The sequence below is a fragment of the Suricata suricatta genome, chromosome 10, assembly GCF_006229205.1.
Source record: "Suricata suricatta isolate VVHF042 chromosome 10, meerkat_22Aug2017_6uvM2_HiC, whole genome shotgun sequence".
Taxonomy (NCBI): domain Eukaryota; kingdom Metazoa; phylum Chordata; class Mammalia; order Carnivora; family Herpestidae; genus Suricata; species Suricata suricatta.
Genome location: NC_043709.1, coordinates 15,190,063 through 15,203,855, shown reverse-complemented (window position 1 = coordinate 15,203,855; position 13,793 = coordinate 15,190,063). Strand labels below are relative to the sequence as shown.

General features: G+C 42.7%; 1 protein-coding gene across 5 annotated transcripts in view; it reads left to right on the top strand.

Moving 5' to 3' along the window:
* POLR3B (RNA polymerase III subunit B) overlaps nt 1-13,793 on the top strand; it is a 110,851-nt gene that overhangs the window by 72,091 nt on the left and 24,967 nt on the right. For all 5 annotated transcript variants that reach the window (XM_029953953.1, XM_029953954.1, XM_029953955.1 and 2 more), the window contains 4 exons: nt 1,043-1,252; nt 3,823-3,981; nt 5,059-5,176; nt 7,025-7,167. In XM_029953953.1, the coding sequence (XP_029809813.1) occupies nt 1,043-1,252; nt 3,823-3,981; nt 5,059-5,176; nt 7,025-7,167 (630 nt within the window). The remainder of the gene's footprint in view (nt 1-1,042; nt 1,253-3,822; nt 3,982-5,058; nt 5,177-7,024; nt 7,168-13,793) is intronic.

The following is a 13,793-nucleotide window of genomic DNA, read 5'->3' as shown; positions in this document are numbered from 1 at the left end:
CCATCTTAAGGTCTCTGAGTAGGAACAACTGTGTATTCACAAAACCATGAGAGCGAATCCCTTTTTTGGTGCAAGTCTTAACCCCTATGGGGAAAAGGGACCAAGAGTAACATCCTAATTTCACTTCCAGTTGAAAGCAACACCTTCCGAGGTCCCAACAGGTGGAAAGGCCGATTGCTAAGGACAGATAAGCAAATACTTGATTGGACAGGACCTCGGCTTTCTTAGGGAAAGGGGCCACTATGCCTTTCCCCATTCTGTCTCCAGCGTTGGGCACAGAGCAGGTGTGTGTTCATTGCTTAGTAAATGAAGAGTTAAACTAATGGGTAAATCCCCTCTTCTATGCTTTCACTTTCTACCTTTTCATTCCTTCCTTTCTTTTCCTCTTTTCTTTTTCATTTAGAACTTTTCTAATGGTTGGTTTTTATGAAATGTATCCTTGCCTATCAGCACTTGGCAGTGGTTTCTAATTACTTTCCCACCTCAGCAGCTGGAAATCTAGGATAGGAATGTGGATTTACCTGTGAAATTAACAATGGAGACTGTTTCCTCAAATGGAGTCTACTGTGTAAATCCAGAAAGTTGACATTATTTGGGTTAGTATACCTCAAGTGTGACTCCTCCTCTTTGTAGGACTGTTTTGTTTTGTTTTGTTTTTTAAGATTTGTTTTTGAGGAGGCAGGGGTGGAGAACAGAAGAGCTGAAGTGGGCTCCTCGCTGATGGCCAGTGAGCCTGATGGAGGGCTTGAACCCACGAACCACAAGATCATGACCTGAGCTGAAGCCAGACACTCAGTCAACTGAGCCACGCAGGCGCCCATGCAAATGTTTCCTCTTTGTAGGACTTTTAACCTTACTGAGAAAAACAGCTTTTAAAACTTGTTAGACACTTTGAGGGTATTATTGCTTTTGAAATGTTTAACCTGAAGGTTTTCATTTTAATTAGTGAAATTAATATCTTTTTTTTAATCCTGGTACACATGGCTACCTAATTATTTGACATAATAGAATAAGCACTTTGTTTTCTCCAATATCAATGAAGGTACCATTGGATACAACCAGCGGAACCGGATTGATACTCTCATGTATCTGCTAGCATATCCACAAAAACCCATGGTTAAAACAAAGACCATTGAGTTGATAGAATTTGAGAAACTGCCAGCTGGACAGAATGCAACAGTTGCTGTGATGAGTTACAGCGGCTATGATATTGAAGACGCCCTTGTTTTAAACAAGGCTTCCTTGGACAGAGGTAAGTGGGCCTACGGAGCTCTGACAGTGCGCAGAATTAGGTATAATAAGGACAATCGGTTAAAAATCACCTGGTGTCAAAATGTTAATGTCAGTTTCAAGTGATTTCAGTTTTATAACATACAAACAGGTGGTTAGGTTTCAGTGCTCTTTCTTTTTCATATAAATTTTTTTAATGGTTTTTATTTATTTTGGAGAGACAGAGACAGTGCGAGCAGGGGAGGGTCAGAGGGAGACACAGAATCCGAAGCAGGCTCCAGGCTCTGAGCTAGCTGTCAGCACAGAACCTGATGCGGTGCTCAAACCCACGAACCGTGAGATCATGACCTGATCTGAAGCCGGATGCTCAACCGACTGAGCCACCCAGGCGCCTCTCAGTGCTGACTTTTTAAATGAATATTATGTAGACATGATTTGTTAAATGTATTATTGAATGTATTTTTGTAGCTGTTATTTTACTTTATTGGTGACTTGAAAGAGTTCCTCAATAGAAAACGCAGCAATTTGCTTATTGCCTTGCAGGAGTTATAATAAATGATACATGGTTTTTTAAATATATCTAATTAGTCAACAACAAATTGAGAAGGCTGTAGCAATATTTCTGTGTTAAAGGGTATTTTTTGTAATTGTCTCAACCCCATAATGTTAGGCCTTTTTATTAGCAAGATGCTGAAAATTAAAAATGCACATGCACAAACCCCCAACTTACCAGTTTCTGTGCAATCCTTTTGTCAGTTTTTGACAGTTTACTTTTGCAAGTCACCACTTCATGGTTTGTTAGCTGTCACCTGACCTGGAGTCTGACTCCTCTCTTCATAATCTCTCTCTTTTTCCTCCCTGGCATGCCCACTCTGCCTTCCCCTGCACTTTCTGTAGTTGCTAGGCAGCCATAATAGTACTCCTAGACATGTGCCTTTGGCATTAATGTTGGCTGCACCTAATTTATGCCTCTTTTTTTTCCTCCAAATGACAACAGCCATGCTTTAAAACTAGATGTTTTCCTTTCTGATTAACTGGTAACGTTTATGTGGAAATCTGAAGACTTTGTAATATCTGTCAGAAACTCCACAACACAATTTAATGATCTGAGTTTATATCCTCTAGCTTTTAAACTATCACCTGTAAATAAAATGTCCATTTACACTTAGAGGAAAACGTCTCTTAATTTCAGGCCACTCAGATTACCACTGCACTCTAACACGTTGCAGTTAATGGCCAGTGTACAGAATTTTAAGATCATGTAATGTTTCCAAAGCAGCTGGCTTACCGAGTGGAGTTGATTATGGCCATACACAATTTATCGAGAGCTGTAATGACTGAGACCTTTCATGAAGACACACTAACATCTTCATCTCCTGTCCAGATGTCGAAATGTGTTATTTCATTGCACAGTCTCCTTCATATTTTAAAAATTACATTAGAGCACTGAGGCTTTATTTAGAAATCCATTTTTTCCTGATTTTCTAAACCCACAGTCTTAGAATTCATGTTAAGAATTCTGCCTTTGGTGGAGAATCGTAAGTGAAGGATTTTACATACACTGCACATGCATTTATTTCATCTGTAATAGCTGACATTTAATCCTGAGATGTCTTTCTATTTAAGTGAACTCTGACATGGCTTGGTATATCTTAGGGTGACTAGAGAGAAAATCCAGTTTAGAATAACTGCTTGACCCGAGGGATAAAAGAAAAGAAATGCAGTCACAGAAACTTGGGCAACTCTATAGCAGATGAATCTTCTTGTGCGATTCAGTGCTGGAAGTTTTTGCTCCACCTAAAGGTTTCCTTCTGTTCCTTTTGCTTATCTTCCGTAATGTTTATTTAGATTGTTAGCTGGTCTCAGGATTTTTCCCTCATTCACTAGATAAATGTGATCCAAAAGTATAATCACAGTAAACTCTCATCTTTGGGGCACGGCAAACGATTTCTCCTGTTAAAAAATTATTTGATTGTAGCTGCATTTCATTTTCTCTCCTGAGAAAAATCAGTCTTTTTGCATCTTGTTTGGGACTTCTCTGAATGCCAAAATTAGAAGAAAAAAAAGACTTTTAAGAGAAGGTAGGCAGAAGTTATGCACCAGCAGGATGTGTAGGAATAATCTTGATTGCTCAGTGGACGTGGTGTGTTTCCATACTGCCACCCAACTGGCTGGGTGACCGTGGCCCCGTGACTGCCCTGGAGCTCATTTTGTAGCACTTGTAACACTGTACATAGAGCGCTTAGGCCAGGTGGTGTCCGAGGCCCTTTCCAGTTCCCATCGTCCGTAGCTCTGTGCCCTGAAAGAATCACAGCAATGCCCAGATTCCTCTCACCTTCCTCCAGCATGACGAGGTGCGCTCTCTGCCGAGACAGGGTTGTACAGATTCCAGTGTCTGTGTGGACAGGAGGCGTTGGAGAGCTTCAGAGCCAGTTCTTTGGATTATCGAGTTCTTATTTGGCCCGTCCCAGATGACCCAAATGTAGAACAAGTTGTGGGGGGAGTCTGGGGGGTGGGTGATTCAGTAACACGAGTATGTGTTTTCTCATAGTCGTATTGGTGGTTCTGATCCCTGGTTTTGTTTCATTTTAGGCTTTGGGCGTTGCCTTGTATATAAAAATGCTAAATGTACGTTGAAGCGCTATACCAATCAGACTTTCGATAAAGTGATGGGGCCGATGTTGGACGCTGCTACAAGGAAACCCATCTGGCGACATGAAATTTTAGATGCGGATGGCATTTGTTCTCCAGGTAAGAGCCCTTTTTAAAAACAATTTAAATGTACACTCTTTGAATTATGAAAGTTACACAGCAGAATTTCTGAACATTTTTGTAAACGGAAGAAAAACAACAAAACGTTTTCCTAACTCAAACAGTGTGGTCATTTTTGATGAATTTCCCTTCTAGTCTGTTTTTCTATGCATATATTTTTAGATAGTAGTAGTTCTATTCTATTTATACTTTTCTACTTAAAATTTTGAAATACAGAAAAGCCACTTTAAGGAAATGTTTAAAATGTTTTCAAAGTGTTAGATGCCGTGTTCCTGCGTCTACACTGGTATTTCATCATTTGTGCTTTTGACAGAGAGACTGACTTGAAACTCTTCCCCTAAAAAGTGTGACTCTGTGGTAATTACAGACTTGCAGTGAATCTCATTGCTGCATCCCACAGACCTGCCTTGTGAGTCTTACAGACTCATGTGGAAGACTGACATTGACCAGAGGATCACACGTAAACATATGTCACATGATAGCCAGGTGAAGGAATCCCGTAAAGAGCTGTGAGGGCATTTGACAGCAAGAGGATCTTTGCTGCATTTCGCTCACTCTTAACCTGAATTTTGTGGTAGAGCGTTAGTGCTGTGACAGTACTACAGTACTCGGCCTTGGAGCTTACCCGGAAAAGATGCAAAGAAAGGTGAGAATAGTAGGAAAATCAAAGAAAGACTTTGAATTCCTCATTGTCCCAAGTTGAGTTGGCAATGACTGAGTACTGGGTGAAATAGCTATTAATAAAAGTAAGTGGCCCCAGACTTGTTCTGACATCCTAAGAGATATATAAAATTGTTATTTGTTGACATGAAGTTTCTCCTGTTAGTTTGGTTCTCTAATCCAGTTTCTTGATTTTTTACACACTGTGATTTTCCACATGGGCTGGCACAATTACTAATAAGGCCTGTTGAACTCTGGCTCACACTGTATCCATTTTTTTCCTTCCTCGTCTGCATTTCATGGACCAACCTAATCACATAGTTTCACTCTCCAGTAATGTGTACATGCCACAGACGTGGTAACGATTGGGCTCTAACACCCTTCTCTTTTTTTTAGGTGAGAAGGTAGAAAACAAACAAGTGCTTGTAAATAAGTCCATGCCCACAGTGACTCAGATTCCTCTGGAAGGAAGTAATGTGCCGCAGCAGCCACAGTACAAGGATGTGCCCATCACGTATGTATCGGTTTCGCCTCAGAAATACCTAGAAAGATTCAGAAAGAGGAGAGAGAGAGAAAGGCTGGGGGAAATTAGAAGTTAGCTCCTAGAGGGTTAGAAAATAGAAGTTATAATTGGGGGTAATAATAGTTGTCATGAAGACTGCATGGTGTGGAAGCTAAAACCAAGCTGTGGAATCAACTAGGCCTTCCAGCCTGGGTTTCAGTTGTGGGCCAAGTACACAGGGCTTCCAGGCAGAGGGAACAGTGAGGCGAAGGCCCCCTGGGCAGAAAGGCACCCAGATTTGGAGGACCAAAGTAGCCTGCTGGGGCTAGGTTGTACAGTACTTGGGAGTTCATTCAGTGGAGGGTGATAGGATCAGATGTGTGTTAAGTAAGTAAATGCACTGGCCAGTGTGGCTTCACTGTACTGGACTATGGCTGGGTTTCGTACTGGTCGGGTGGTGTGTTGCCGTACATGGAGGAAGCACTGAAACCCTTGGCCTCTCATTTTTCATCTTTGCTGTGAAAGAGTTACACTCCTTCATCTCCAGATGTGTCAAATACAGCAAAATAAGTGACGTTAGATGAGCCGTGGGCCACTGATAACAACCACACTCTGTCATAAAAACAAAACCAGAAGTAACAAGATGCTCAGTCTAGCCAGGGCCAGCAGAGTTAACTCGTGGTGGGGGGGACAGGGGTGACACGGGAGAGCTGGGTTCCAGGCCCTGGGTGGCCACTCAGCAGACCCGTTCTCACACACAGCTGTGGGCTGCTCCGGGCCAGCCACTGTGCCACTTGTACTGCAGACACGGCTGAAGTGAGCCACCACCCTTCCCGGAAAGGAGCCACACTGAGTTAGCAGAGGCCTGCACAAAAGAAGAAGTCCAGTGAACATCCTGATCATAGTGACGTCATTGAGAACTTTCTGTGTACCGGTTATGGGTGTGGGCACCTTACATGTGTCCGTTCAGTTGTTCTGGCCACCACCCAATGAGCCAGGCGCTCTTAATAACCTTGTTTGAAAGACACAGAAACTGAGGCAGAGAGAGGTGAAGTAACTTACCAAGGTCACACAGCTATACGCCACTGAGTCAACATCTGAACTCCCGCGGTCTGTCCAGAGCTCACTCCCACCCTCTGTGCTAAATGCCGCGGTGCCATGGGTGCTGTGGGTGCGTCTGCGGAGTGAGTGAGCGTGGAGGAGACAGTGGGCTCTCCGCTTAGGGGAGAGGTCGGGGCCCCTGCCTAAACCCTACAAAACAAAAAGCGGTTTTTGGATGACAAAGGCGGTTATGCTAGCTGGTTTTCTTCCCATCCTGGAGGAAGAGCTCTTTTTTCCTCTTCAGAACTCGCCCTCCCCCCGCCCCACCTCCCAGATTCTTCATTTAGTCTAGTGTTTTAGGGACCTGACTCTGTCATTTCCTCTTCTCTCCTTCCGTGTCATCAGCCAGCTTTCTGTCGATTTCTTCCCCACAGGCTAGAAAGTGTGCTCCCATATTTCTTACCTTGAAAAGAGAACGAAACCTCCCTCAGGGCTCTGCAGCCCTTCTAGGCTGCCAAGCATCCCGTGCCTTTGTCTGCTGGGAGGGAGAAGTGTGGGAATGCTGTGTGCGGCGTGGGGAAGTCGCCGTACGCCTGCCCTACAGTGTTCAGTAAAGGCCAGCCATCCCCGACGAGGACTGGGAAAGGGAAACGGCAACCTTTGGACTTAATGTTGAAAAATGAAAGGCACATTTCAGAGTCCAAAATGGCAATGTCAGAACACTCTGTGGTTGATCTTAAGTAAAATATGGTCTGTGGGCAATAGGTTCACAAAAGGCAGTTTGAAAACTCTGTTTTGGTGACTTTCTCTTAATATTAGCTACAAAGGGGCAACGGATTCATACATCGAAAAAGTGATGATCTCTTCAAATGCTGAAGATGCTTTCCTGATCAAAATGCTGCTGAGGCAGACGAGGCGTCCGGAGATTGGAGACAAGTTCAGCAGCCGCCATGGGCAAAAAGGTAAATTGTGTCACTCCTCGATTTGTTTACAAAACCGAGAGTAGTGTTTGTTAACCACGTAATTCAAGAAATGTTGTGTAACTTTCCTGTTTAAAAAAAATGGAGTAGGTTGGAAAAATTATTACCTTGTAGCCAAATTTATGCTGCTTTTATTTCTTTGATTTTCCTGTTTTTACTTTAATAGCACTGAAAAATGTACCATTGGATTGTTTTTCTGTGCCATTTATTTCTTTTTTTTTTTGCAGCTGCTCCACCCAGAATTATAATTACGAATACATTCTAGACCGTGTATCTACTAAGGTCCAGGTAGCCATTCAGAAAATAAATAGCAGCATCTCTCTTTTAAATTTATTACACTGTCTGTTGGGTCATAGTATCGTGTGGTGTCAGCACAAGAAGACCCATCAGAACGATCTGCCCCTGTATTTAACGGTGAGCAGCCAGTCTGAGGGACCCAGCGGGGGACCATGGAGCTGAATTAGAACCCGGGTCTCCGGATTCCAGCTCAGCGCCCTCCCAGTCTGCTGCACGGTGGTCCCTCACCTGGGCGTGCTTCTCCATCACATCCCACTGGTGAGCCCTGCTCTTCCTGGGAGGTTATCACTGAGATTTCACAGGTTTGTGGCTTTGTGGTGTCTTGTTTTTTCAGCTTCAAGAAACATAGCACTGTGTCACTACTGATTAACTTGTTTCCAGCAGGGTCCCTCGTACATGCGTATATCCATGGTGTTTCAGAGTGGAACATTTGCCCTGGGGGCTGGATTTTGGCCTGTCGGCCACTCAGCTAGTGGAGGGACAGCAGCAGCAGCCAACACTTCTGTAGCACTAACAGTGTGCCTGGCTGTGTGCTCAGCACTTCACACACACTAACTCCCTGGCTTCTCCCTCTCAGTCCTGGGAGTTCGGTGCTGATTTTGTAGATGAGGAAACAGAGGCACAGTGACATGAATAGCTTGACCAGTGTCCCCAGTTGGTGGTGGGACTAGTTTTTGAACCCTCGAAGTCTGGCTCCAGAGGTCATGCTGCTGACTGACAACTCTGCTGTCCTGAGTGTTAAGCAGTTGGCGTGGTGCCCGCACACAGAGTACTCAGGAAGAGAGCAGTGACCGCTGACGTTGGCTGCTTTGCATCCTGCTCTCCAACTTTGTGTCTTCTCTTTACTCATAAATTCCTAGCACGATGTCCTGATTGGTTTAAAGATAATTGCATTTTACATTCTTGTTGATTTCAGCATTTATTTGCCACACAAGTATATAAAATATTACAAGTCATTTAGTCAAATTAGTTGTAAATAAAGATATTACAGTTCGTTTAGTCCACTTAGTTGTCATTCCTTCCGTCAGTGAAACTGTTCTAGCCTAAGATACGATTTTTCATTCAGTTGGCAGACACAAGATTATTTTAGCCTGTCAGTATTTTGTTAAAATGATTTTATCTATGTGAATTTGACACTTCTAATTCATATCGTTTCCTAAAATGTTAACTCTTAATACCCTTTGAGCATCTGTAAACATTTCTTGACATTCTAGTGTTTTCCAATAATTAGCAGTGAAAATCAAGTTCTCTATATTGAAACTATTTCTCCCTCTCTCTTGGTCTAGACAATTTCTGAGATATACTACTAAGTCATTTTGGGGTAACCATAATCTCACTTACAGCCTCTATTTTACTTGACTTATTCCGTCGACTGGGACAAAGCTTGAAACGCTTATAAAATACTGGCACTGGATAGATGCTTTGCAAGAATGCACACTGTGAGAGAAGGTCTCCATTTTCTGAATCCGTTTACAAACTTCAAATATCCCAAATCCTCGTATTTTTTTTCACCGGAGTGTTGTGTGAAGCGTGGAAGGCTGGCAGACATTTCAGTGATCATCCCCTGCGCGGTGACTCCGCTGAACTTCTTGCAGACAGGGACCCCGTTCTTAAGTCAGAGCCGGTCTCATGCAGGGTACCTGATAGGTAGGTGGTAATGGTTAAATATATGAATGAATCGAAGGTAGGCAAATGAAAAGGGACAGATTCCACACTCTTGATGGATTGATTTCAGTTTTTATTCTGTACATAATATGTGTGTGTGTATGTATAGTATAGACAAAGCAGTACTTTTGCAAATGAGAAACACACTTGATTAGTAAGCTCCTATAAATACAGACCTCTTCAGGTACAGGTACTGGCAGTGAATCTTTGTGCAAGAGCATTTTTTCAAACTAATAATATGATACAGATAATGTTCGTTGACAGAAGTGGTTTCCAGCCTGCAGTGATGTGAAACCACAGATTTTGGAGATCGGTTGAACCTTAGTGGGGCTTGACTTCTACATCTCTGTGAAACGGAAAGAAGCCCTCCTGGGGTTAGGTGACCTTTCACTTGTAGTGAGGAATTTATCTTGCTAGTATTCTTTTCCAGATGGCTTCTAATCCAAGGATGAAAACCTTCTGATTAGCCTAGATTCCCTTGATATTCCCTTGTCTTACAGCTTCTTCAGATTTATTGAAAAGATTGGGGGGAAATAGGCAAATAAAAAATAAGTAGTTTTAACCTTAAGAGAGTTGTGGAAGTAATAATGTAGAAGCCTTAACAGAATTTTTGTTTAAGTATGGTTTTTTAATCAAATAATAAATGCACATGGTTTAAAGGTCAACTAGTACAAAAAAAGGGTTTGGAACCGAAAACTATCCATCCCTGCCTTTTCTCCAGTTCTACTTCCCAGAAGCAATTTCTTCTCATTTTTATCTTCATATTTTGAAATAATACTTTTTAAGTTTATTTATTTTGAGAGAGTGGGGGATCGGGGCAGAGAGAAAGGGAGAGAGAGAACCCCAATCAGGTTCCGTGGTGTCAGTGCATAGCCCAATGCAGGGCTCGAACACATACCACGAGATCATGACCTGAGCCGAAGTTGGATGCTTAACTGGGCCACCCAGGTGCTCCTGGAAATAATATTTTTAAACAGCTATTTATATTCATTCATTCATTTTTGATATTATCCATTGATTTTCTGTCATGATAGGTGGAGGAGTCAGCACTTAGCTGCCTCTCTTTCTCACTCCCCACCTCCGTTCCCTGCACAGATTTATCATAACGTTAGGTTACTTTTTTTAGATTGTATTATTATGGCTATATAAATGCTGTTCACCCCTAAACCAAGTAGTTGAGGGCATTTTCTTTATTGTATAACTATTTTTTCAGAAGTTAATAATCTGGGTTTTTAAATTTGCTTAGTTCTCTTATTCCTTTTTCCATTCTTCTGTACCATCAACAGTCTGTCAATACAATTTTCCACATGATGAGTAGTCCCTTAGGACCGCTTTTCTCCCCAAAAGACCTCCTCTGTAGCGCCCCCATTCTTCCTTCTCTATGCTGTAGAGGTTTTCCTCTGAGCCCGAGCTTCCGAGCCAGTGTCTGGAGAGCTGATCGCCCCAGGAGTTCTGGGCAGGGCCTGGCTCAGCCGGGGCCGTGAGCCGCCTCATCGTGTACGCCTCAGAAATATTTTCAAGGAAGGGTAGGAAGCATTCTGTGCTAGTCCCACACCACAGACTGAGGACTTACACAACAGTAATGTATTGTCTCACAGTTCTGGAAGCTGAAGTCTGAGGTCAAGGTATTGGCAGGTTTGGATTCTCCTGAGACCCCTTTCCATGGCTTGCAGGCAGCCACTTTGTCCCGTGTCCTCACAGTGCCTTTTCTCTGTGCACCTACATCCTCACGTCTATCCCGCTTCTCTCAAGGACACCAGCCATATTGAATGAGGGTCCACCCATGACCTTATTTAGCCTTAATTATCTCTGTAAAGACCCAATCTCTAAATAGGATCACATTCTGTGGTATCCTGTGTGATCTGGGGAATATGGTCCATAATACACTCTAGAGCTGCTGAGTGGTAATCATTCATGAAATTCCCATCTCAGCCCCTATTTCTTGGCTCATCCCATTTCATCCCCACCACCTCCTGCCCCCACCGCAGTCAAATAGTCTGTTCATTTAATTGCTGAGAAAGAATAGCAAGAAGTAAATTTGTAAGATCATGTGTATATGAACATGTTGTATCCTCAGTTCATTTATACGCTGGTTGATTGTAGAATTCTAGATTGGAAAATCTTTTTCTCTAAGGATTCTGACGACATTACTGTATTATTGTCTAGATTCCATGTTACATTATCCTTCCTGATCTGTGTGCCTGTGTGTGCGTGTGTACACAAGTATGCTGTTTCTCTCTCTCTTTCCCTTCCTCGTACCCCTTCCCCCTGAAGCTTTTATTATCTTCTTCTTTTCTTGGAATTCTGAAATTTTCATTCCTTGTTGTAGGAAATCAGGTACCTTCTTATTCTGGAAGGTCAGGTACCTTCAGTTTTCAGACATTTTCTTGTTTTGTTGATAATCTCCCTTCATCATTCTCTTTGCACCCTCATTGTCCATTTCCTTCTCTTCTTGTTTTTCTTTGATTGACTTTATTTTCCAGATTTTTTAAATTTTTATTTTTGAGAGAGACAGACAGAATCCAAAGCAGTCTCCAGGCTCTGTGCTGACAGCTCAGAGGGTTCAAACCCACAAACTACAAGATCATAAGCTGAGCCAAAATCAGATGCCCAACTGACTAAGCCACCCAGGTGTCCCAATTTTTCAGATTTTTTAAAACCTATTATATTTTCAATTCTAATTAAAAATACTAATTTATAGTCTTTTTATAGCCGTGAGCATATCTTTTTAGTGTTCTATTCATTTTTGGTTTTAGTTGTGTTTTGTTTTGTTTTGTTTTGTTTTGTTTCTTTTCAGCTGTCTTCTGTTCCTAACTGTCGGCACTCATTAAGAGGTTTATTTCCCCCTCCTGACTTGTTGGGGGATTTCCTCTAGTACCTGATATGTCCATGAACCCTAAAAAGCAACTGGAAGCTTTATAGCCGAGGAATAGAATTCGTTGACTGGTGGACATCACTGTATGGGGATCAGGCAGTGAGCCATGGTTATTGCTGGTGCGTTCCTACTTTTAGAATCTTTCTAACTTTTGCTGGAAGGTTGGAGCTGGGAGTGAGGGTCAGGACAGTACTGAAGACTATCAGCTGACCTTTGGGGAGCCAGGTAGGGGCAGGGAGCTGGGGCCCACTGTTCAGTGCACAGACTTTCATTTAATTTCTCTCTTCAGGCTAGTACCTCACCCCACCATCTGCTGTGCTTGCTGCCCTAGGGTGTCAGGACATTGTGGTTCAGTTTCTCGAGGAAGGTTTGGGGGAGAAATGTAGTTTCCTGGCTGTTTGGGGTGGGAAGTAGAAAGTCAGGGACTCCTGGGTGGCTCAGTTGGTTAAGCACTTGACTTAGGTTCAGGTCATGAACTTACATTTCATGAGTTTGAGCCCCGTGTCAAGATCTGCACTGATAGCTTAGAGCCTGGAGTGAGCTTCCGATTCTGTGTCTCCCTCTGTCTCTGCCCTTCCTCAGCTTGTACTCTGTCTCTCAGAAATAAATAAGTATTTAAAAAAATTTTTATTTATAGTTTATTGTCAAGTTGGTTTCTCTTTTTTTTTTTTCAAGTTGGTTTCCATATAACACCCAGTGCTCTTCCCCACAAGTGCCCTTCTACATGACTGTCACCTCTTTTCCCCCTCCCCCTTTGGCCCCCAGTTTATTTCCAATATTTAAGAATTTCTCATGATTTGCCTCCCTCTCTCTCCCTAACTCTTCTTCCCCCCTTCCCCTCCCTGTGGTCCTCTGTCAGGTTTCTCCTGTTAGATCTATGAGTAAAAACATGGTATCTGTCCTTCTCTGCCTGACTTGTTTCACTTAGCATGACACCCTCAAGGTCCATCCACGTTGCTACGAATGGTCAGATTTCATTCTTTCTCATTGCCATGTAGTATTCCATTGTATATGTAAACCACATCTTCTTGATCCATTCATCAGTTGATGGACATTTAGGCTCTTTCCATGATTCAGCTATTGTAGAAAGTGCCCCTGTGAACATTGGGGTACATGTGCCCTTATGCATCAGCACTCCTGTACCTCAGGTAAATTCCTAGCAGTGGTATTACTGGGTCATAGAGGAGTTCTATTGATAGTTTTTTGAGGAACCTGCACTCTGTTTTCCAGAGCAGCTGTACCAGTTTACATTCCCACCAACAGTGTAGGAGGGTGCCCATTTCTCCACATCCTCGCCAGCATCTATAGTCTCTTGATTTGTTCATTTTAGCCACTCTGACCAGCGTGAGGTGGTATCTCAGTGTAGTTTTGATTTGTATTTCCCTGATGATGAGTGACACTGAGCATCATTTCATGTGTCTGTTGGCCATTTGGATGTCCTCTTTGGAGAGGTGTCTATTCATGTCTCCTGCCCATTTCTTCACTAGATTATTCATTTTTCGGGTGTGGAGTTTGGTGAGTTCCGTGTAGATTTTGAATTCTAGCCCTTTATCTGATATGCCATTTGCCGCTATTTTTTCCCATTCTGTCAGTTGCCTATATGTTTTCTCGATTGTTTCCTTTGCAGTGCAGAAGCTTTTTATCTTGATGAGGTCGCATTAGTTCATTTTTGCTCTTGATTTCCTTGCCTTTGGGGATGTGTCGAGTAGGAAATTGCTGTGGTTGAGGTCAGGGAGGCTGTTTCCTGCTTTCTCCTCAAGGGTTTTGATGG